Source organism: Pongo abelii, chromosome 18 (genome assembly GCF_028885655.2).
Source record: "Pongo abelii isolate AG06213 chromosome 18, NHGRI_mPonAbe1-v2.0_pri, whole genome shotgun sequence".
In the NCBI taxonomy this organism is placed as follows: Eukaryota; Metazoa; Chordata; class Mammalia; order Primates; family Hominidae; genus Pongo; species Pongo abelii.
In genome coordinates this window covers 13,580,636-13,601,972 of record NC_072003.2, presented here as the reverse complement: position 1 = coordinate 13,601,972, position 21,337 = coordinate 13,580,636, and the positions used below count along the sequence as shown (strand labels likewise).

General features: G+C 47.6%; 2 protein-coding genes, 1 non-coding gene and 1 pseudogene across 3 annotated transcripts; 3 read left to right on the top strand and 1 right to left on the bottom strand.

The window, feature by feature from the left end:
* The first annotated feature begins 711 nt into the window (after window positions 1-711).
* Window positions 712-4,975, top strand: LOC129050911 (nuclear pore complex-interacting protein family member B13-like). The gene has a single exon (XM_054534710.2). It carries the CDS (start codon window positions 712-714, stop codon window positions 4,393-4,395), a length of 3,684 nt encoding a protein of 1,227 aa, XP_054390685.1. The 3' UTR covers window positions 4,396-4,975.
* LOC129050972 (nuclear pore complex-interacting protein family member B3-like) lies at window positions 4,782-9,027 on the top strand. The gene is made up of 2 exons (XM_063717823.1): window positions 4,782-4,788; window positions 6,906-9,027. The coding sequence occupies exons 1-2, from the start codon at window positions 4,782-4,784 to the stop codon at window positions 7,946-7,948; spliced, it is 1,050 nt and encodes a 349-aa protein (XP_063573893.1). The 3' UTR covers window positions 7,949-9,027.
* Window positions 9,028-11,961: 2,934 nt separating this feature from the next.
* On the bottom strand, window positions 11,962-15,188 carry LOC129050913 (ubiquitin-protein ligase E3A-like; annotated as a pseudogene).
* Window positions 15,189-16,818: 1,630 nt separating this feature from the next.
* On the top strand, window positions 16,819-16,924 carry LOC129050983 (U6 spliceosomal RNA). The gene has a single exon (XR_008514912.1). It is a non-coding gene; the product is annotated as a U6 spliceosomal RNA (small nuclear RNA).
* Window positions 16,925-21,337: the final 4,413 nt, after the last annotated feature.

The following is a 21,337-nucleotide window of genomic DNA, read 5'->3' as shown; positions in this document are numbered from 1 at the left end:
GTTCTCATGGGTGGCACCTCCAGAGTGAAGAAGATCCTTTGTCCAGAAGGGAAACAGAGGGGAAATGAGAGGGTCCCGCAGGCAGAGCTGGAATCAACTTCCACTCTGCCTCTTGCAAGCTGTGTGACCCTGGGCACAATTTCTCCTTCCTCTGGAAACCTCTGTTTTCTTCGATTTGGAGCAGGGTGGTCACACTGACCTTGCAGAGTTCTGAGAATCAGAGACAGAACATAAAAGGCCTGGAAAACATTCTCCAAAAAGAAGCTGCAACATGTGTGGACAATGGGCTTTTCATGCCTCTCTTACTCTCTGTTGACCTGGTGCAAGAAACGTGCTCTGGTGCTGGCTGTGAGGGAGGAAAGAGGATAGACATAGACACTCCTGTGTCTCAAACATGCTTCTTTATTACCCTGTTATTACTCTGTCTTCCCTGGGGCAGGACCCCAGCCTGCCTCCATTTGCAAACAGACACAGTGGCATGTGGAGACAACAGTGTGTCCCAGTGACTTTTCTTTACTCCCCAGCTGTGGGCAGTACTCAGTGGAAGGGTGATATTATGACACTGATACTGCTATTTTGAAACCTGGAGGAGGGAAAGGTGCAAAAATCTATCACCAGCAACAGAAGGTGCAGCCTGTGTTGGTGGCGGTAATTTTGTCCATCAAATGAATATGTGTGAAAACATTTCCTCCTTCGGCCCTACAGGTCAGGATGGCGGCAGTGGAGCACCATCATTCCTCAGGGTTGCCCTACTGGCCCTACCTCATGGCTGAAACTTTAAGAAAAAGGATGGGCCACAAGCCAACTCCTCCACCTCAGTGTGATCTGAGAGGTCAACCACATCCATCAGTTAAAGGGTGTCTGAGACTGCTGACTCTTTCTCGACTACAGTGTCTACTAGGACCTCAACCACATTCAACAACTGATGATTTTCTGAGAAGAGAGACACCTCAAGACGAGTGTGCCCTGGGACCTGAACCACTTCCTCGAGCTGATGATTTTCTGAGACTCAAGACACCTCCCGAGGGTCTTTTCATACCAATTTCCCCTTTTCCAGTTGATGATTCTCTGAGCCTGAAGACACCTCCCGAGTGTCTTCTGGTACCCCTTCCACCTTCTCCAGTTGATGATTTTCTGAGACCACAAACACCTCCCGTCCAGTGTCACCTGAGACCTGTACCATTTCATCAAGCTGATGATATCAGGAGACTCAAGAAACCTCCTGACTGTTTTTTCACACCCCTTCCACCTTCTCCAGTTGATGATTCTCTGAGCCTGAAGACACCTCCCGAGTGTCTTGTGGTACCTCTTCCACCTTCTGCAGTTGATGATTTTCTCACACCAAAAACACCTCAACTACAGTGTCACCTGAGACCTGTACCATTTCATCGAGCTGATGATATTAGGAGACTCAAGAAACCTCCTGACTGTTTTTTCACACCCCTTCCACCTTCTCCAGTTGATGATTCTCTGAGGCTGCAGACACCTCCTGAGTGTCTTCTGGTACCCCTTCCACCTTCTCCAGTTGATGATTTTCTCACACCACAGGCACCTCCCATCGAGCGTCGCCTGGGACCTGTAGCATTTCCTCGAGCTGATGATTTTAGGAGACCCAAGGAACCTCCCGAGTGCTTTTTCGCACCCCTTCCACGTTCTCCAGTTGATGATTCTGTGAGCCTGAAGACACCTCCCAAGTGTCTTCTGGTATGCCTTCCACCTTCTCCAGTTGATGATTTTCTCACACCACAGGCACCTCCCATCGAGCGTCGTCGCCTGGGACCTGTAGCATTTCCTCAAGCTGATGATTTTAGGAGACCCAAGGAACCTCCCGACTGTTTTTTCACACCACTTCCACCTTCTGCAGTTGATGATTCTCTGAGCCTCAAGACACCTCCCGAGTGTCTTCTGGTACCCCTTCCACCTTCTCCAGTTGATGATTTTCTGAGACCACAAACACCTCCCGTCCAGTGTCACCTGAGACCTGTACCATTTCATCGAGCTGATGATATCCAGAGACTCAAGAAACCTCCTGACTGTTTTTTTGCACCCCTTCCTCCTTCTCCAGTTGATGATTCTCTGAGCCTGAAGACACCTCCCGAGTGTCTTCTGGTACCCCTTCCACCTTCTCCAGTTGATGATTTTCTCACACCACAGGCACCTCCCATCAAGCGTCATCACCTGGGACCTGTAGCATTTCCTCGAGCTGATGATTTTAGGAGACCCAAGGAACCTCCCAACTGTTTTTTCTTATCACTTCCACCTTCTCCAGTTGATGATTCTCTGAGCCTGAAGACACCTCCCGAGTGTCTTCTGCTACCCCTTCCACCTTCTCCAGTTGATGATTTTCTCACATCAGAGGAACCTCCCATCAAGCGTTGTCGCCTGGGACCTGTAGCATTTCCTCGAGGTGATGATATCAGGAGACTCAAGAAACCTCCTGACTTTTTTTTTGCACCCCTTGCACCTTCTCCAGTTGATGATTCTCTGAGCCTGAAGACACCTCCCGAGTGTCTTCTGGTACCCCTTCCACCTTCTCCATTTGATGATTTTCTCACACCACCAGCACCTCCCATCAAGCGTCATCACCTGGGACCTGTAGCATTTCCTCAAGCTGAGGATTTTAGGAGACCCAAGGAACCTCCCGACTGTTTTTTCTTACCCCTTCCACCTTCTCCAGTTGATGATTTTCTCACATCAGAGGAACCTCCCATCAAGCGTTGTCGCCTGGGACCTGTAGCATTTCCTCGAGGTGATGATATCAGGAGACTCAAGAAACCTCCTGACTTTTTTTTTGCACCCCTTGCACCTTCTCCAGTTGATGATTCTCTGAGCCTGAAGACACCTCCCGAGTGTCTTCTGGTACCCCTTCCACCTTCTCCAGTTGATGATTTTCTCACACCACCAGCACCTCCCATCAAGCGTCATCACCTGGGACCTGTAGCATTTCCTCAAGCTGAGGATTTTAGGAGACCCAAGGAACCTCCCGACTGTTTTTTCTTACCCCTTCCACCTTCTCCAGTTGATGATTTTCTCACATCAGAGGAACCTCCCATCAAGCGTTGTCGCCTGGGACCTGTAGCATTTCCTCGAGGTGATGATATCAGGAGACTCAAGAAACCTCCTGACTTTTTTTTTGCACCCCTTGCACCTTCTCCAGTTGATGATTCTCTGAGCCTGAAGACACCTCCCGAGTGTCTTCTGGTACCCCTTCCACCTTCTCCAGTAGATGATTTTCTCACACCACCGGCACCTCCCATCAAGCGTCGTCACCTGGGACCTGTAGCATTTCCTCAAGCTGATGATTTTAGGAGACCCAAGGAACCTCCCGACTGTTTTTTCTTACCCCTTCCACCTTCTCCAGTTGATGATTTTCTCACATCACAGGAACCTCCCATCAAGCGTTGTCGCCTGGGACCTGTAGCATTTCCTCGAGCTGATGATATCAGGAGACTCAAGAAACCTCCTGACTGTTTTTCTGCACCCCTTCCACCTTCTCCAGTTGATGATTCTCTGAGCCTGAAGAAACCTCCCAAGTGTCTTGTGGTACCTCTTCCACCTTCTGCAGTTGATGATTTTCTCACACCAAAAACACCTCAACTACAGTGTCACCTGAGACCTGTACCATTTCATCGAGCTGATGATATTAGGAGACTCAAGAAACCTCCTGACTGTTTTTTTGCACCCCTTCCACCTTCTCCAGTTGATGATTCTCTGAGCCTGAAGACACCTCCCGAGTGTCTTCTGGTACCCCTTCCACCTTCTCCAGTTGATGATTTTCTCACACCACAGGCACCTCCCATCGAGCGTCGCCTGGGACCTGTAGCATTTCCTCGAGCTGATGATTTTAGGAGACCCAAGGAACCTCCCGAGTGTTTTTTCGCACCCCTTCCACCTTCTGCAGTTGATGATTCTCTGAGCCTGAAGACACCTCCCGAGTGTCTTCTGGTACCCCTTCCACCTTCTCCAGTTGATGATTTTCTCACACCACAGGCACCTCCCATCGAGCGTCGCCTGGGACCTGTAGCATTTCCTCGAGCTGATGATTTTAGGAGACCCAAGGAACCTCCCGAGTGTTTTATCGCACCCCTTCCACCTTCTCCAGTTGATGATTCTCTGAGCCTGAAGACACCTCCCGAGTGTCTTCTGGTACCTGTTCCACCTTCTCCAGTTGATGATTTTCTGAGACCACAAACACCTCCCGTCCAGTGTCACCTGAGACCTGTACCATTTCATCGAGCTGATGATATCAGGAGACTCAAGAAACCTCCTGACTGTTTTGACCGTTTTTTGTTTTGTTTGCTTTTGTGTTTGTTTTTTGTTTTATTTTTATTGTGTTGGAGGAAGGCGTCTGTTATGTTGTTGATTCTATTTATTCATCATTTTTGCAACACATAAATTCATTTAAGTATTGATTGTGCACCTATCATATGATAAGCATTTTTTCATCACTCCCCCACTCCCAGAACCCTAAGCTTTTCTCACTTTTAGAACTGCTAGTTTATTTGTATTTCAGTCACTTTGACTATAAACTCCTTGAGTGTAGGTGCTTAGATTTTTTTCACTGCTTAGCCCCCAATGCCTGTATAGAGTAAGCTCTTTTTTTTTTTTTTTTTTTTGGTACCAAATGCCCAATGGCCAATTTATTCTGTTTCAATAACAACTAGGCATCATTTTCAAAGGGCCATATACTGACAACAGACTGCCCAGAAATTATCTCCCTATGTAGGAAAACTACAGAAGACAAGTTCTTAGACTTTTAATGCCCATTACAGTAGCCATTAATGACAGGTGACTACCGAGACTTGAAATGCGATAGTCTAAATTGAGATGTGCTATAAGCTTAAATTACACACCACATATCAAAGCCATAAGACCAGAAACTGTAAAAGAGTCTAGTAATTTTATATTTATTATATATTGAAATGATATTTGGTATTTTAGATATATTGAGTTAAATAAAAGTTAAATTCACCTGTTTGGTTTTTTATTTTTAAAATGTGAATTCCAGAAATTTTTTTTTTTTATGAAGTATTTATGATGATTCTTGGGTGTTTCTCGGAGAGGGGGATATGGGAGGGTCATAGGATAACAGTGGAGGGAAGGTCAGGAGATAAACACATGAACAAAGGTCTCTGGTTTTCCTAGGCAGAGGTCCCTGCGGCCTTCTGCAGTGTTTGTGTCCCTGGGTACTTGAGATTAGGGAGTGGTGATGACTCTTAAAGAGCATGCTGCCTTCAAGCATCTGTTTAACAAAGCACATCTTGCACCGCCCTTAATCCATTTAACCCTGAGTTGCCACAGCACATGTTTCAGAGAGCAGGGGGCTGGGGGAAAGGCCATAGATCAACAGCATCCCAAGGCAGAAGAATTTCTCCTAGTCAGAACAAAATGGAGTCTCCTATGCCCACCTCTTTCTACACAGACACAGCAACAATCTGATCTCTCCTTCCTTTCCCCACACTTCCCCCTCTTCTCTTCAACAAAACTGCCATCATCCTCATGGGCTGCTCCCGATGGTCGCTGTCTCTTTGGAGCTGTTGGGTACACCTCCCAGACAGGGCGGCTGGGCAGAGGCATTCCTCACTTCCCAGATAGGGAGGCCGGGCAGAGGCGCTCCTCACTTCCCAGACGGGGCGGCCGGGCAGAGGCGTTCCTCACATCCCAGACGATGGGTGGCCGGGTAGAGGTGCTCCTCACATCCCAGACAGGGTGGCCGGGCAGAGGCGCTCCTCACATCCCAGATGATGGGTGGCCGAGTAGAGGCTCTCCTCCCCTCCCAGACGGGGAGGCCGGGCAGAGGCGCTCCTCGCCTCCCAGATGGGGCTGCCAGGCAGAGATGCTCCTCACTTCCTCCCAGAAGGGGTGGCGGCCTGGCAGAGGTGCTCCTCACCTCCCAGATGGGGCGGCCGGACAGAGGTGCTCCTCATCTCCCAGATGGGGCAGCCGGGCAGAGGCGCTCCTCACTTCCCAGACGTTGGGTGGCCAGGCAGAGGCGCTCCTCTTCTCCCCGATGGGGCGGCCGGGCAGAGGTGCTCCTCACTTCCCAGACGAGGCAGCCGGGCATAAGCGCTCCTCACTTTCCAGACAGGGTGGCCAGGTAGAGGCGCTCCTCACTTCCCAGACGGGGCGGCCGGGCAGAGGTGCTACTCACTTCCTCCCAGATGGGGTGGCGGCCGGGTAGAGGCGCTCCTCACCTCCCAGACGGGGCGGCTGGGCAGAGGTGCTCCTCACTTCCCAGACAGGGCAGCCGGGCAGAGGCGCTCCTCACATCCCAGATGATGTGCAGCCGGACAGAGACGCTCCTCACTTCCTATACGGGATGGCGGCCAGGCAGAGGCGCTCCTCACTTCGCAGATGGGGCAGCCGGGCAGAGGGGCTCCTCACATCCCAGACAATGGGCGGCCAGGCAGAGACTCTCCTCACTTCCTAGACTGGGTGGCGGTGGGGCAGAGGCTGTAGTCTTAGCACTTTAGGAGGCCAAGGCAGGCGGCTGTGAGGTGGAGGTTGTAGCGAGCCAAGATCACGCCACTGCACTCCAGCCTGAGCAACATTGAGCATTGAGTGAGCGAGACTCCGTCTACAATCCCAGCACCTCGGGAGGCCGAGGTGGGCAGATCACTCCAGGCCAGGAGCTGGAGACCAGCCGGGTCAACACAGTGAAACTCCGTCTCCACCAAAAACACAAAAACCAGTCAGACGTGGTGGTGCGTGCCTGCAATCCCAGGCACTGGGCAGGCCGAGGCAGGGAGGTTGCAGTGAGCCGAGATTACGGCAGTACAGTCAAGCTTTGGCAACAGAGGGAGACCGAAGAAAGGGGAGGGGGAGGGGGAGGGGGAAGGGGAGAGGGGGAGGGGGAGGGGGAGAGTGAGGGGGAGGGGGAGAGTGAGAGGGAGAGGGAGCTCCTGACTGTTTTTTTGCACCCCTTCCACCTTCTCCAGTTGATGATTCTCTGAGCCTGAAGACACCTCCCGAGTGTCTTCTGGTACCTCTTCCACCTTCTGCAGTTGATGATTTTCTCACACCAAAAACACCTCAACTACAGTGTCACCTGAGACCTGTACCATTTCGAGCTGATGATATTAGGAGACTCAAGAAACCTCCTGACTGTTTTTTCGCACCCCTTCCACCTTCTCCAGTTGATGATTCTCTGAGCCTGAAGACACCTCCCGAGTGTCTTCTGGTACCCCTTCCACCTTCTCCAGTTGATGATTTTCTCACACCACAGGCACCTCCCATCGAGCGTCACCTGGGACCTGTAGCATTTCCTCGAGCTGATGATTTTAGGAGACCCAAGGAACCTCCCGAGTGTTTTTTCGCACCCCTTCCACCTTCTGCAGTTGATGATTCTCTGAGCCTGAAGACACCTCCCGAGTGTCTTCTGGTACCTCTTCCACCTTCTCCAGTTGATGATTTTCTGATACCACAGACACCTCCGGTCGAGTGTCGCCTGGGACCTCTACCATTTCCTCGAGCTGATGATTTTAGGAGACTCAAGACACCTCCCGACTGTTTTTTCTTACCTCTTCCATCTTCTCCAGTAGATGATTCTCTGAGCCTCCAGACAGCGCCTGAGTGTCTTCTGGCACCTCTTCCACCTTCTCCAGTTGATGACTTTGTGAGACCACAGACAGCTCCCGTCCACTCTCGCCTGCGACCTGGACCATTTTCTAAAGCTCATGATATTCGGAGACTCAAGACTCCTCCCGACTGTCGTTTCGTACCTCTTCCACCTCCTCCAGTTGATAATTCTCTGAGCCTCAAGATACCTCTCGAGTGTCTTCTGGTACCTCTTCCGCCTTCTCCAGTTGATTTTCTGACAGCACCAATACCTCCTGTCCACTCTCACCTGGGACCTGGACCATTTTCTCAATCTGATCATTTTCCGAGACTCAAGACACCTCCCGAGTGTTTTCCGTACCTCTTCCACCTTCTCCAGTGGATTCTGTGAGCCTCAGGACACCTCCTGAGTGTCCCCTGGTACCTCTTCCACCTTCTCCAGTTGATGATTTACTGACACCACAGACTCCTCCCATCCACTGTCACCTGGGACCTGTACCATTTCCTTGAGCTGATGATTTTAGTTGAAACAAGATACCTCCCGACTGTTTTTTCGTACCTCTTCCACCTTCTCCAGTTGATGATTCTCTGAGCCTCAAGACACCTCCCGAGTGTCTTCTGCTACCTCTTCCACCTTCTCCAGTTGATGATATTCTCAGACCACAAACACGTCCTGTCAACTCTCACCTGGGACCTGTTCCATTTTCTCAAGCTGATGATTTTCCGAGACTGAAGACACCCCCGAGTGTCTTTTCATACCTCTTCCACCTTCTCCAGTTGATGATTCTCTGAGCCTCAAGACACCTCCCGAGTGTCTTCTGGTACCTCTTCCAACTTCTCCATTTGATGATTTTCTCAGACCACAGACACGTCCCGTCCACTGTCGCCTGGGACCTGGACCATTTTCTCAAGCTGATGATTTTCCGAGACTCAAGACACCTCCCGAGTGTCTTTTGTTGTCTCTTCCACCTTCTCCAGTTGATGATTCTCTGACCCTCAAGACACCGCCCTAGTGTCTCCTGGTACGTCTTCCACCTTCTCCAGTTTATGATTTTGTGAGACCACAGACACCTCCCATCCACTGTCACCTGTGACCTGGACCATTTTCTCAAGCTGATGATTTTAGGAGACTCAAGACACCTCCTGTGTGTCTTTTCGTACCTCTTCCACCTTCTCCAGTTGATGATTCTCTGAGCCTCAAGATACCTCTCGAGTGTCTTCTGGTACCTCTTCCACCTTCTCCAGTTGATGATATTTTCAGACCACAGACACGTCCCATCCACTGTCGCCTGGGACCTGGCCCGTTTTCTCAAGCTGATGATTTTCCAAGACTGAAGACACCCCCACCGAGTGTCTTTTCATACCTCTTCCACCTTCTCCAGTTGATGATTCTCTCAGCCTCAAGACACCTCCCGAGTGTCTTCTGGTACCTCTTCCACCTTCTCCAGTTGATGATTTTCTCAGACCACAGACACATCCCGTCCACTGTCGCCTGCGACCTGGACCATTTTCTCAAGGTGATGATTTTCCGAGATTCAAGACCCCTCCCGAGTGTCTTTTCGTATGTCTTCCACCTTCTCCAGTTGATGATTCTCTGAGCCTCAAGACACCTCCCGAGTGTCTTCTGGTACCTCTTCCACCTTCTCCAGTAGATGATATTCTGACACCACAGACAACTCCCGTCAAGTGTCGCCTGGGACCTGGACCATTTTCTCAAGCTGATGATTTTCCAAGACTCAAGACACCTCCCGAGTGTCTTTTTGTACCTTTTCCACCTTCTCCAGATGATGATTTTCTGAGACTGCAGACACTTCCCGAGTGTGTTCTGGTACCTCTTCCACCTTTTCCAGTTTATGATTTTCTGAGACTAGAGACAGCTCCCAAGTGTGTTGTGGTACCTCTTCCACCTTCTCCAGTTGGTGATTTTCTGAGACTGCAGACACCACCCATCGTGTGTCACCTGGGACCTGTACCGTTTTCTCCAGCTGATGTTTTTCTCAGTCTCAAGACACCCCCTGAGTGTCTTCTGGTTCCTCTTCCAACTTCTCCAGTTGATGATTTTCTGAGACTGCACACACCTCCCGAGTGTCTTCTGGTACCTTTTCCACCTTCTCCAGTTGATTATTTTGTGAGACCACAGACACCTCCCATCGAGTGTCACCTGGGACCTGGACCATTTTCTCAATCTAATTATTTTCTGAGACTAGAGACTCCTCCCGAGTGTCTTTTTATACCTCTTCCACCTTCTCCAGTTGATGATTTTCTGAGACCACAGACACCTCCGGTCGAGTGTCCACTGGGACGGTGACCTTTTTCTGCCGCTGAAGATTTTATCAGACGACAGACACTTTGCCTCGAGTGTCTTCTCTTTCCTCAACCATCTTCTCTAGCTGATGATTTTCTAAGACCACAGACGCCTCCCCTCCGCTGTCTTCTGGTAGCTTTTCCACCTTCTCCATTTGATAATTTTCTGAGACCACCTACACCTCCCGTCTATTGTAGCCTGGGACCTGTACCATTTTCTCCAGCTGATGATTTTCTGGTACTGCAGACACCTCCCAAGTGTCTTCTGGTACCTCTTCCACCTTCTCCAGTTGATGATTTTCTGGGACCACAAACACCTCCTGTAGAGTGTCCCCTGGGACCTCAAAGGTTTTCTCCAACTGTTGATTTTCTGATACCACACACACTTCCCCTCGAGTGTCTTTTGGTACCTCTTTCACCTTCTCCAGTTGATGATTTTCTCAGACCAGAGACACCTCCCATTGAGTGTCCCCTATGACCATGATGATTTTCTCCAGGTTATGATATTCTGAGACAACAGGCACTTTGCCTCAAGTGTCTTCTGGTCGCTCAACCACCTTCTCCAGCTGAGGATTTTCTAAGACCACAGACACCTCCCCTCCAGTGTCTTCTGGTACATCTTCCACCTTCTCCAGTTGATGTTTTTCTGAGACCACAGACACCTCCCATCGAGTGTCACCTGGGACCTGTACCATTTTTTTCAGTTGATGAATTTCTGAGAGTGCAGACACCTCCCGAGTGTCTTCTGGTACCTCTTCCACCTTCTCCAGTTGATGATTTTCTGAGAGCATAGACACCTCCCATCAACTGTCCCCTGGGACCACGATCATTTTCTCCAGCTGATGATTTTCTGAGATTGCAGACACCTCCTGAGCATCTTCTCATACCTTTTCCACCTTCTCCAGGTGATGATTTTCTGGGACCACAGACACCTCCTATCGAGTGTCGCCTAGGACCGGTACCATTTTCTCCAGCTGATGATTTTCTCAGACTCAAGACACTTCTCAAGTGTCTTTGGTTCCTCTTCCACCTTCTCCAGTTGATGATTTTCTAAGACCACAGACATGTCCCCTCGAGTGTCTTCTGGCACCTCAGCCACCGTCTCCAGCGGATGATTTTCTGAGACCACAGACACCTGCAGTTGACTTTCCCTTGGGACCCCTACCATTTTCTCAAGCTGATGATTTTCTGGCATCACAGACACCTCCCCTCAAGTGTCTTCTGGTACCTTTTCTTCCTCTCTAGTTGATGATTTTTTGAGAGGACTGACATTTCCAGTCTCATGTCCCCTGGGACCTGTACCATTTTCTCTAGTTGATTATTTTCTCTCTATTTTGTTGTTGTTGTTTTTATTGTTTTGTTTTAGTTAAAATACATAATTCTTTTATTTCATAATGCAGTAGAAGAAATTATCATCACATGCACAGAAGACTAGGAAAAGGGAAACTACTTACTTCTGAAAATCCAGTAATGTAAACCTATTTGTACTTGTCCATAGTACATGAAAGTAATGTTTAACATGTTTTGAATTAAATTTTACCTGTGGGGCTATACAATGTAATTCTCAGGAGTAATAGTTTCATTCATTTCCAGGTTAGATTACTGTATGATTCATTAACACAAGGCACAGTAGCCATCTGGTCATTATGTTGCAACACTCATCACGTGCCTCTCTAAAATGGCTGATTTAACAAGATGATGGCAACACGAAGGGGAGACTTTGGATTGTCTATTGAAAATCTAGGCAATAAGTAATTAATAAAAACTGTATCTTAAGTGTACTTTCACATACTTTCTGTTTATAATAAACAACAAACTTCCTAATTTTGTTGCTATAGGCTTGACTACCATTTCATTTTGCCAAATGCACTTTCCCCAGTAAACTTAAAATAACAACAAGAACAAAAATCCTTGTCCTTTCATATACTAAGAAAGAGGACTGGCCACTGAAACAGTTCATTGCAAGACACACGAAGACGACATACTGTGGCATGAGTTATTTTTAATTTGTTATGCTGTTACTAAAGTTCTGAGGGCTGCAGTTAAAACATTCCAATTTCTCCCTTCCGTCTTTATTGATTCTCAAGGTTTTTTACAGAAAACTCTTTGGGGGCTAGAACAGCAGTAATTGCATCACACTGTTTTAAAGACTTCAAGTTTCAAAAGCAAATCTTTAAAAAATATATACACAGTTCCTGATTTGATTTAGATACAGGGACAAAAAAGTAGCACATGCTTGAAGGTTACATTGTCTACAAATTGTGGCAATATTTTCCTTGGGAGAGTAGTTCTCTTGGCATATATTTTTTAAATGCTCAAAAGGCTCAACCTCAAGCAGTAATAAACTCAAGCAAAAGTGATTTTACCCTTAAAATAAATATTCAGAAAAACCTCTCTGTACGTACAAGTGAAAAAATTTGTAACGCTTTCACACAAAAAATATTATAATAATAATAAAGGATTTGTTCATATATGTAGCTGAAATGTGCTGTTCCAATCCTCATGTCCCCAGTAAAGAAGGGAGGCACAGACACAGGTGACTACTGTGGTTCTCTATCTTACAGCCTTTTTGTACTGGGACACTTATCTCCACCAAAAATTTATCCCCGTTTTTATATTTTTTAAAGGTTTTAAATTTTTTTCTTCCTTTTTTTTTTTCATTTTGTTTTGTTTTACAGCGTGCCAAATCCTTTGGCATATGTGATGGCCTTCAACAATCTCTCTTTAAGTTTTTCCTTCCTTGAATATTCCGGAAGTAAAAGCACATTAAAGCAAGTATGAGATGTAGGTAACCTTTCTTGTCCGGGCCATTTTGGGGTATAATCATCTTTAATTTTCCTAGTCCTCCCACAGGTGCTCTGTCTGTGCCCATTTTAAACTGCAAGAAGAGTCTTTTATGTTTGTCTGTAAATGAATTAACAATTTCCCAGAGCTTCCTAATCAGATCAGAGTCCCTGGTATAGACACCGTCATATTCTGTAGTTTCTTCTAGTGCTTGGAAATGTAGATTTCGGTCTCCACATATAAACAATTCAATTTCTTCTGTTCTGAGTAAGTACTTTAAGAGAGATTCACTGGTCACCATATGAAAACCTCTCCGAAAAGCCTTGAACTGTTTTTCTACTGATTTATTGAGAATGTAGTCAGAATAAAGATTAGCAAATTCCTTCCTGTTTTCATTTGTCATTGGAATTTTATCACCATTTTCCTTTGGTCATACGTCATTGGGTTACCAAAACTGTCTGTGATATCTGGAAAGTGCTCATCATGTCATCTTCCACATTCCCTTCATAATCCAATAAATCTTTAAAACTCTGATATAGAACTGGGTGAGAGTCTCCCAAGTCATGAAAAGTTCCTTCTTTCCCCATTAGCTTCTTGTAGACAACCATGGGAAAATGTACATCCAGTATACAGTTATTGTAAATAGCCAGACCCAGTACTATGCCAATCAGAGTAAACTGACCCTCAGTTTCAAGAGAAGATGGATTAAACCAAAACAATTCTGTAGATTCATCATATGTGAACATACTAGTATCTGGATTGAAGATTTCCTCCACAATCAGCTGAAAAAATTCTTTGGAAACACCTCCCTCATCAACTCCTTGTTCTCATTCAAATTCCACATACAACTGCTTCTTCCAGTCTGCAGGATTTTCCATCACGATCAGCTCTAGCCAGACAAGTGCATCATCTATGATAGGGTCACGTCTAACTTTGAGTCTCAAATATGGATTCAACTGCTGTCCTTGAACTAAGCTGTAGAGAATACTGAGTCTTCATTCACTGTACATGTGAATTCTATTGTCATAATATAATCCCAAATTCTTTGTGACAGCATTCAATATAAAGGGACATGTCATAAAAGAACTTGTTCTCTGTTTCTACTTTGAAAAAAGTATAATCTTTATCCATTTATAGAACCTCATTCAGTGGTTAATTAATAAACTCTTCAAAAGGGATAAGTGGTTTTTGACAATCCAGGGTTTTAACACCAAGTTCAGTTTCCAGGGGGTCCACTCGAGGACCTTTCTTATTTCTTCTTTCTTCTCCCAAAAGCTCCTGAAGTGTCAGCTCACTAGACTCAGGGATGGGCTCCTCATCATCTTCTTCACTGTGATTTGTGTCCACTTCCCCTCCCACTGCATTTGCATAGTAAACCATTTTCAAGCACTTCAAAGCAGCAACAATGGCATCATCATCATTCACTAGATTTTGACTGTTAAATTCATTGCTTATGACTTTGTAATAAGTTGCTGAAATGGCTCCATCATTCTCCGAATCTGGTCTGCATTGTATATAGACCACAGTCTGATCAGTTTTCCTTGGGCTGCAAGGGGTAGCCTGCTCATTGCTTTGCAAAATAATGGCAAAGCCATTTCCAGATATTCAGGACTGTGGAGATTTCTATTCTCCATTACAATAATGAACAAATTCAGATAATTAGCATCTGGAGAGTATTCGTTGTGATATGTCAAGTCACATTCCACGTTAGGTGACAAATATACAAGTGCATTGAGAAAGGCAGTTTCAATTTTTTCATTAGAGAGCAATCTGGTGTAGAACCTTCTAATGGCATCAATATCCCCAGACACATCATCAGGGCCTAATTTTTGCAAATTGTTGTCTCCCTGTGAGCGATCACCTATCCTTGAGGAAGATGCTTCTGAGTCTTCTTCCATAGCAGCAGCAGAACATGCAGCTTTTTCCTTTTCATCTTCATCCTTTTCTTCATCCTTTGCTTAAAGAGATTTCAGTTCTTCCTTGGTGTGTTGTTTAACTTTCCGGAAGCTCTGTACCAATGCCTCAGCACTAGAAAAAAACTCCTCCAATAACATGGATTAAAGGGGAATAATCCTCTCTTTCTCTACGCAATTCAAGAATTTCATATACCTTCTCTTCTGTTAAGTAAGTCACATCTTTAAAAGCAATTCTAGCGCCTTTCTTGTTCATTTTTATCTCAGAGCAGGAGTTGTTCGGGGCATCTTTCGAGTTCTCAAGGTAAGCTGAGATTGCTCCTTTCTTGGAGGGATGAGGACCACAGAGTTTTGCATTAATGTTATAAAGCTCGAAGGGTTTAATAACTGCTACATTATTATCCATACAAGGAAAAGTTGGACAGGAAGCACAAAACTCACTTGTGCAGGCCTCATTTCCACAGCCCTCAGTTAACTGGTAGTAGCATTCTATTTGATGCTTTGCAGCTGCTCGCTTCATTCATCTAGCTTCGATATTGTCAGAATGAGGTTCTCCTGGTGATCTTTTACAAACTGTGGCCATTCGGTGACATCGGGGTGATCACAGCTTTGATTAAAAACAGGTTGTCACACCAGTCTAGCTGCTACCTTGATCTGAGCGTAAGCTCAACAACTCATATTTCGCCAAACTTCTGAGGAGCTGGTGAATTCTAAAATCAGGCTCTTAGAGATTTTTAACATTACAGCTATCTGTATACATTTGTCAGTGCCTCTAGTTGTAAGCTGGTTGATGGTAGGGATCATCTCTTCCATATTTTAATTTTGATAATAATGGTGACTGTGTTTTCTTGACACCATACCTCCCCTCTGTCGTCTCCCCCGCGCCTGGGCCGCGGGGCCGCCTCACTGGTCCTCGTCGCCCTCGCCCTCCGCCTCTGCCCGCCACCGCCTGGTTCCCTTTCGCTTCCGCCCTCCGCAGGGTTCATGCGGGACCCGCGCTTCCTTTTCCGGAAACCGAGGCGGGGAAAGGGGGCGCCGGAGCCGCCCCGAAATCCCGGCTTTCGTTCCCGGCCGTCCCTGCATGGCCACACGGGGGTGCTGCCAGGCCCTCCTGGCAGCGGCTACAGGCCGCGAGCAACTCCGAGGAGGAGCCAAAGGAGGCGCCGCCACCCGCAGCCCAGCGCGCCTGTGGGCAGAGGTGAAGTAAGTAGGCGGCGGATGGCGGGCGCCCCAGCTGGCGGATGGCTTCGTGGCAGAGGGGTGCGCCAGCGAGTGACGGGTGGCAAAGGGAAAAGGCCCTGTCGGCTCCTGTAGTCACCCCGAGCCCAGCGCCACCATCTTGGTAGAAACACGGATCTCCCAGTTGATGATTTTCTAAGACCAAAGACACCTTCCCTCGAGTGTCTTCTGGTACCTCTACCACCTTCTCCAGCTCCACCACTCGCCTGTCCCCTGGGATCTCAACCACCTGTTTTACTCCAGTGTACTCTGGGACCTCTACCATCTCCTCTAGCTGATGATTTTCTGAAACCACAGACACCTCTACCACTCGCGTGTCCTCTGGGACTTCACCTACTTCACTCGGGTGTCCTATGCGCACTGCACTCCAGGCTGGGTGACAGAGGGAGATTCAGTTTCAAAACTAATAATAATATTAATTAATTAAAAAAAAACAAAATAAAATAAGCTATGACATAGCACATTCCTATAATCCGTCTCAAAAAAAAAAGAAGTCCAGCCTGCTTGTGCCTCAGCTGCTCTTCCCCACACCCCACCATGAGCAGGCTTGAGAACATCCTTCTCCAGCCAATTTGCCCTGACACGGGTGGGCTTGACCTGCAACAGGCGAGTGAGCTTGTTGTCCAGGGGAAGCACATGAGGGAGGTCCTGGTTCAGCACATCCACTGCCTTGCCCACCACAAAGCGGGAGGTGGAGATGGCTCCACTGTCTTTAGTCCAAGGCCCTTGTTGCCTGTGCGCTGGCTTCCTCTGCATCAGACTAGTCAATCAGATAGAGGTTTCTCTCCCACTGGCAAGATGTGGCCAAACATTCCTGCTGGTCCACCTGGGAGTAAGAGCAACGGTCTCGTGCTTGGCTTAGGCTCCAGGGCTTTCCCAGGTCCTAAGCCCTGTCAACGGCCTCACCTTCACCTTGAGCACAGCATGACTGCAGGAGGAGCGCTGGTTGAGGCCGGTGCATCCAACAGTCCAATTTCCATTGGCCAACAGGAAAGGCTGCTCAAAATCAGCAAAGCTAGTTGTGCTCGCTTCGGCAGCACATATACTGAAACTCGAACGATACAGAGAAGATTAGCAGGCCCCTGTGCAAGGATGGCACGCAAATATGTGAAGCGTTCCATATAAAAATAATAATAGGCCCGGCGCGCGGTGGCTCACGCCTATAATCCCCACACTTTGGGCAACCAAGGTGGGCGGATCACTTGAGGTCTGGAGTTCGAGGCCAGCCTGGGCAACATGGCAAAACCGTGTCTGTACTAAAAATACAAAATTAGCCAGCCGTAGTGGCAGGTGCCTATAATCCTAACTACTCGGGAGGCTGGGGCAGGAGGATCACTTGAACCCGGGAGGTGGAGGTTGCTATGAGCAGAGATGGCTGCCACTGCACTCCAGCCTGGGAGAGAGAGACTCTTGTCTCAGAAAAAAAAAAAAAAATCATCATCGTCGGCCTCCTATAAAATCAGCAAAGCTAGTGATAGGCTTCTCTCCACGAGGCCAGGAATCAGGATGCTTTCCCTACAGTCTTCTGGGATCACCAGGTCTCCCTATGCAGTGTCCAGGAGGTCAAACCCTGTGGAAGCAGTGAGGGGGAAGGGCAGTTTTCCATACAGAGGCTGCTTGCTTTCTGGGGATCGGTTTCCTTTCCCTGCTCTGTTCTCAGAGTTGTACCGTCTGCCACCCCAGCCACTGTATTTCCAGGTCTCGCCTGACCTCCCTCCTGCCAGAGTAGAGCTTTTTTCTAGAACCAGGTCTTATTTTGACCCTTTGTTGCTCCTCTTCCAATCAGTTCGAGGCCTCATCCTTTCCTGGTGGAGATCTAAGTAGGACATAGTGACAGGGAGGGCCCAAGGCCGGCCCTGGGTGCCCTCCTCCCTTGTGAACTGTAGGAGGTCCAGGAGAGCCTGGGGAGTCACCCCAGGTTGCTCTGGGCTCCCGGCATTGTGTGCATCTTCCCTGGGGAGGGAGGGAAAAAGCTGTGAGGTTTTCCTCTCCATTTCCCCAGCCCTTTCTGACGCATAGCTGATCCCTCTCTGGCTGCCTCACCTGCCCCTGTGGGCCTGTGTGCAAGCACATTGGCATTCTGCCTTCCAGCAAGTGCCTTAGGATGAGCCCCATGGAACCTGCAGAGATGTCCCGCTGAGAGCACCTCTCCACAGAGAAGGCATCAAACCCATAGGCAGGAAGAAATGAGGACGTTTAGCGCGCGTGTGTGTGTGTGTGTGTGTGTGTGTGTGTGTGGAGGTGGGGGAGGTGTATGGGTGGTGTTTCCATTCTCACCCGGACTTTGACTTTTTTTTTTTTTTTGAGACAGGGTCTCACCCTGTCACCCAAGCTGGAGGGAAGTGGCTCAATCATAGCTCACTCAGCCTTGAACTGCTGGGCTCAAGTGATCCTCTGATCTCAGCCTCCTGAGTAGCTTGTACTATAGGTGGCTACCACCATGCCCAATTAATTTCTTATTTTATTTTTCCTAGAGGTGGGTTCTCGCTTTGTTCCCCAGGCTAGTCTCGAAACTCCTGGCCTCTAGCAATCCTCCTGCCTTGGCCTCTCAAAGTGCTGGGTCTACAGGTATGTACCATTACCTATAGAGAGATTTCTATACAAAGGGAATATTTATAATTGAGAAAGCTTAATGAATCTTTTTTTTTTTTTGAGACAGAGTCTCACTCTGTCACCCAGGCTGGAGGGCAGTGGTGCAATCTCGGCTCACTGCAACCTCTGCCTCCTGGGTTCAAGTGATTCTCCTGCCTCAGCCTCCCAAGTAGCTGAGATTACAGGCATGTGCCACCACATCCAGCTAATTTTTTTATATTTTTAGTAGAGACGGGGTTTCACCATGTTGGCCAGGCTGGTCTCAAACTCCAGACCTCAGGTGATCCAGCCACCTTGGCCTCCCAAAGGGCTGGGATTACAGGAGTGAGCCACCGTGCCTGGCCAATTTTTTTCTTAGAATAAGTGATTAATAGACTATGACATGAGGCTGGCTGCAGTAGCTCATGCCTGTAATCCTAGCACTTTGGGAGACTGAGGCAGGTGGATCACTTGAGCAGAGGAGACCAGCTTGGCCAACATGGTGAAACCCCAACACTACTAAAAATAGAAAAATCATCCAGGCGTGGTGGTGCACACCTGTAGTCCCAGTTACTTGGGAGGCTGAGGCACGAGAATCACTTGAACTGGTTGTAGTGAGCTGAGATCATGCCACTGCACTCAAGCCTGGGTGACAGAGCAAGGCTCTGTCTCTAAATAAATCGATGAGAAAACAAAGCAAAATAAAATAATCTATAACTTGGCACATTTCTCTAATCACATCCTATAAAGCAATTTAAAGTGATAAAAAATCCAAAGTGTACCATGCTTAAGAATAGGTTCTACCAGGCCAGGTGTGGTGGCTCATGCCTGTAATCCCAGCACTTTGGGAGGCTGAGGTGGGCAGATCATGAGGTCAGGAGATCGAGACCATCCTGGCTAACACAATAAAACCCTGTCTCTGCTAAAAACACAAAAAATTAGCTGGGCGTGGTGGCAGGCGCCCGTAGTCCCAGATACTTGGGAGGCTGAGGCAGAAGAATGGCGTGAACCTGGGAGGCAGAGCTTGCAGTGAGCAGAGATCGTGCCACTGCACCCCAGCCTGGGCGACAGAGTGAGACTCCGTCTCAAAAAAAAAAAAAAAGAGGTGGGACCCTTAACAGGTGATTAGGACACGGGGCTTCTGCCTTCATGAATGGATTAACACTGGTATCTCGAGAGCCAGTTACATTATCCAGGGAGTGGGCTTCTGATAAAAGGATAAGTTCAGTTTCCATCCACTCTCTGTGTCTTGTGCTTGTTTGCCTGTCTGCCATGGTATGGCACTGCAAGAAGGCCCTCACAAGCTTTGGCCCCCCACTTTTTTTTTTGAGACACGGTCTCCATCTGTTGCCCAGGCTAGAATGTAGTGGAACAATCTCAGCTCACTGCAGCCTCTGCCTCCTGGGTTCAAGCGATTCTCCTGCCTCAGCCTCCTGAGTAGCTGGGACTACAGGTGTGTGCCGCCGTGCCCGGCTAATTTTTTTTATATTTTTAGTAGAAATGGGGTTTCACCATGTTGGCCAGGATGGTCTCGATCTCCTGACCTTGTGATCCACCCGCCTCAGCCTCCCAAAGTGCTGGGATTACAGGCGTGAGCCACCGTGACCGGCTGGTCCCTTGATCTTAGACTTCTCACCCTCCAGAACCGTGAGCCAATTAAACTTCTATTCTTTATAAATCACCCAGTGTGTGGTATTCTGTTATAGAAGCAGAAAACAAAAAAAGAGTTTAGATATTTTAATCTTATTTTAAAAAGATGACTTGAGTCCTATGTATAAGATATTCTTCCTTCTCAGGATCCTGCAACTACCCTGTAACCAGCAGAAAAGGAGATGCGCAAGACGTTGGTTTCCACCTTTATTCAGGCTCCACTGAAGGACCTTCAGAGGTGTTGGGGTCAAATATAAACACTCTTTGGTTCCTCCTGTGCTCTGTTGGGCCTAGCAAGTGGGTTAGGAAAGACTGTTCCAAGAGTAGGTATTTCAAGCAACAAAAGTATGTCCTGGCTGGGTGTGGTGGCTCAAGCCTGTAATCCCAGCACTCTGGGAAGCTGAGGTGGGTGGAGCACCTGACGTCACGAGCTCAAGACCAGCCTGGCTAACATGGTGAAACCCAGTCTTTACTAAAATACAAAAATTAGCTGGGCATGGTAGCATGCACCTGTAATCCCAGTTACTGGGAAGCCGACACAGGAGTATTGCTTGAACCCAGGAAATGGAGGTTGCAGTAAGCTGAGATCATATCACTGTATACCACTCCAGCCTGGGCAACAGAGTGAGACTCCATCTCAAAAAAAAAAAGAGGCCGGGTGCAGTGGCTTGACCTGGTGTTGTGGCTCACGCCTGTAATCCCAGCACTTCAGGAGGCAGAGGCAGGTAGATTGCTTGAGCTCAGGTGTTTAAGACCAGCCTGGGCAACATGGTGAAACCCTGCCTCTGCAAAAAAGACAAAAATTAGCTGGGCTTGGTGGCACATGACTGTAGTCCCAGCTACTTGGGAAGCTGAGGTGGGATGATCGCTTGAGCCCGGGAGGCAGAGATTACAGTGAGCTGAGATTGCCCCAAGGCACTCCAGTCTGGGTGACAGAGAGCATGTCTCAAAAAAAAAAAAAAAAAAAGAAAAAAAGAAAAACAGAAGAGACAGTCCAGAAACAAACCCAAGTATATAAAGGGGAATGTTTTGGGGTATGGGATATTCTGTATCTTGACTGTTGTGGTAGTGTCACAAATACATACATTTGACAAAACTCATCGTACACTTAAAATAGGTATATATGATTCTATGAAAATTACACTGTAATAAATTGGTTTTAACTTTTTAAAAAGACTTCTTAAGAAATCAAAATAGTAGTAGGAACTAATTTACTTTCCTAAACCCATGACATATCACATAGATAAAATTAGGTTCAGAAAGTAAAAATTAGCTCAGCCTGAGAAAGTGAAAAAAATCTGCCCTGCCATTCATCCTGG

Coding starts and splice junctions, on each gene's coding strand:
- LOC129050911 (XM_054534710.2), top strand. CDS start 712: ATGGCGGCAGTGGAGCACCATCATTCCTCAGGGTTGCCCTACTGGCCC.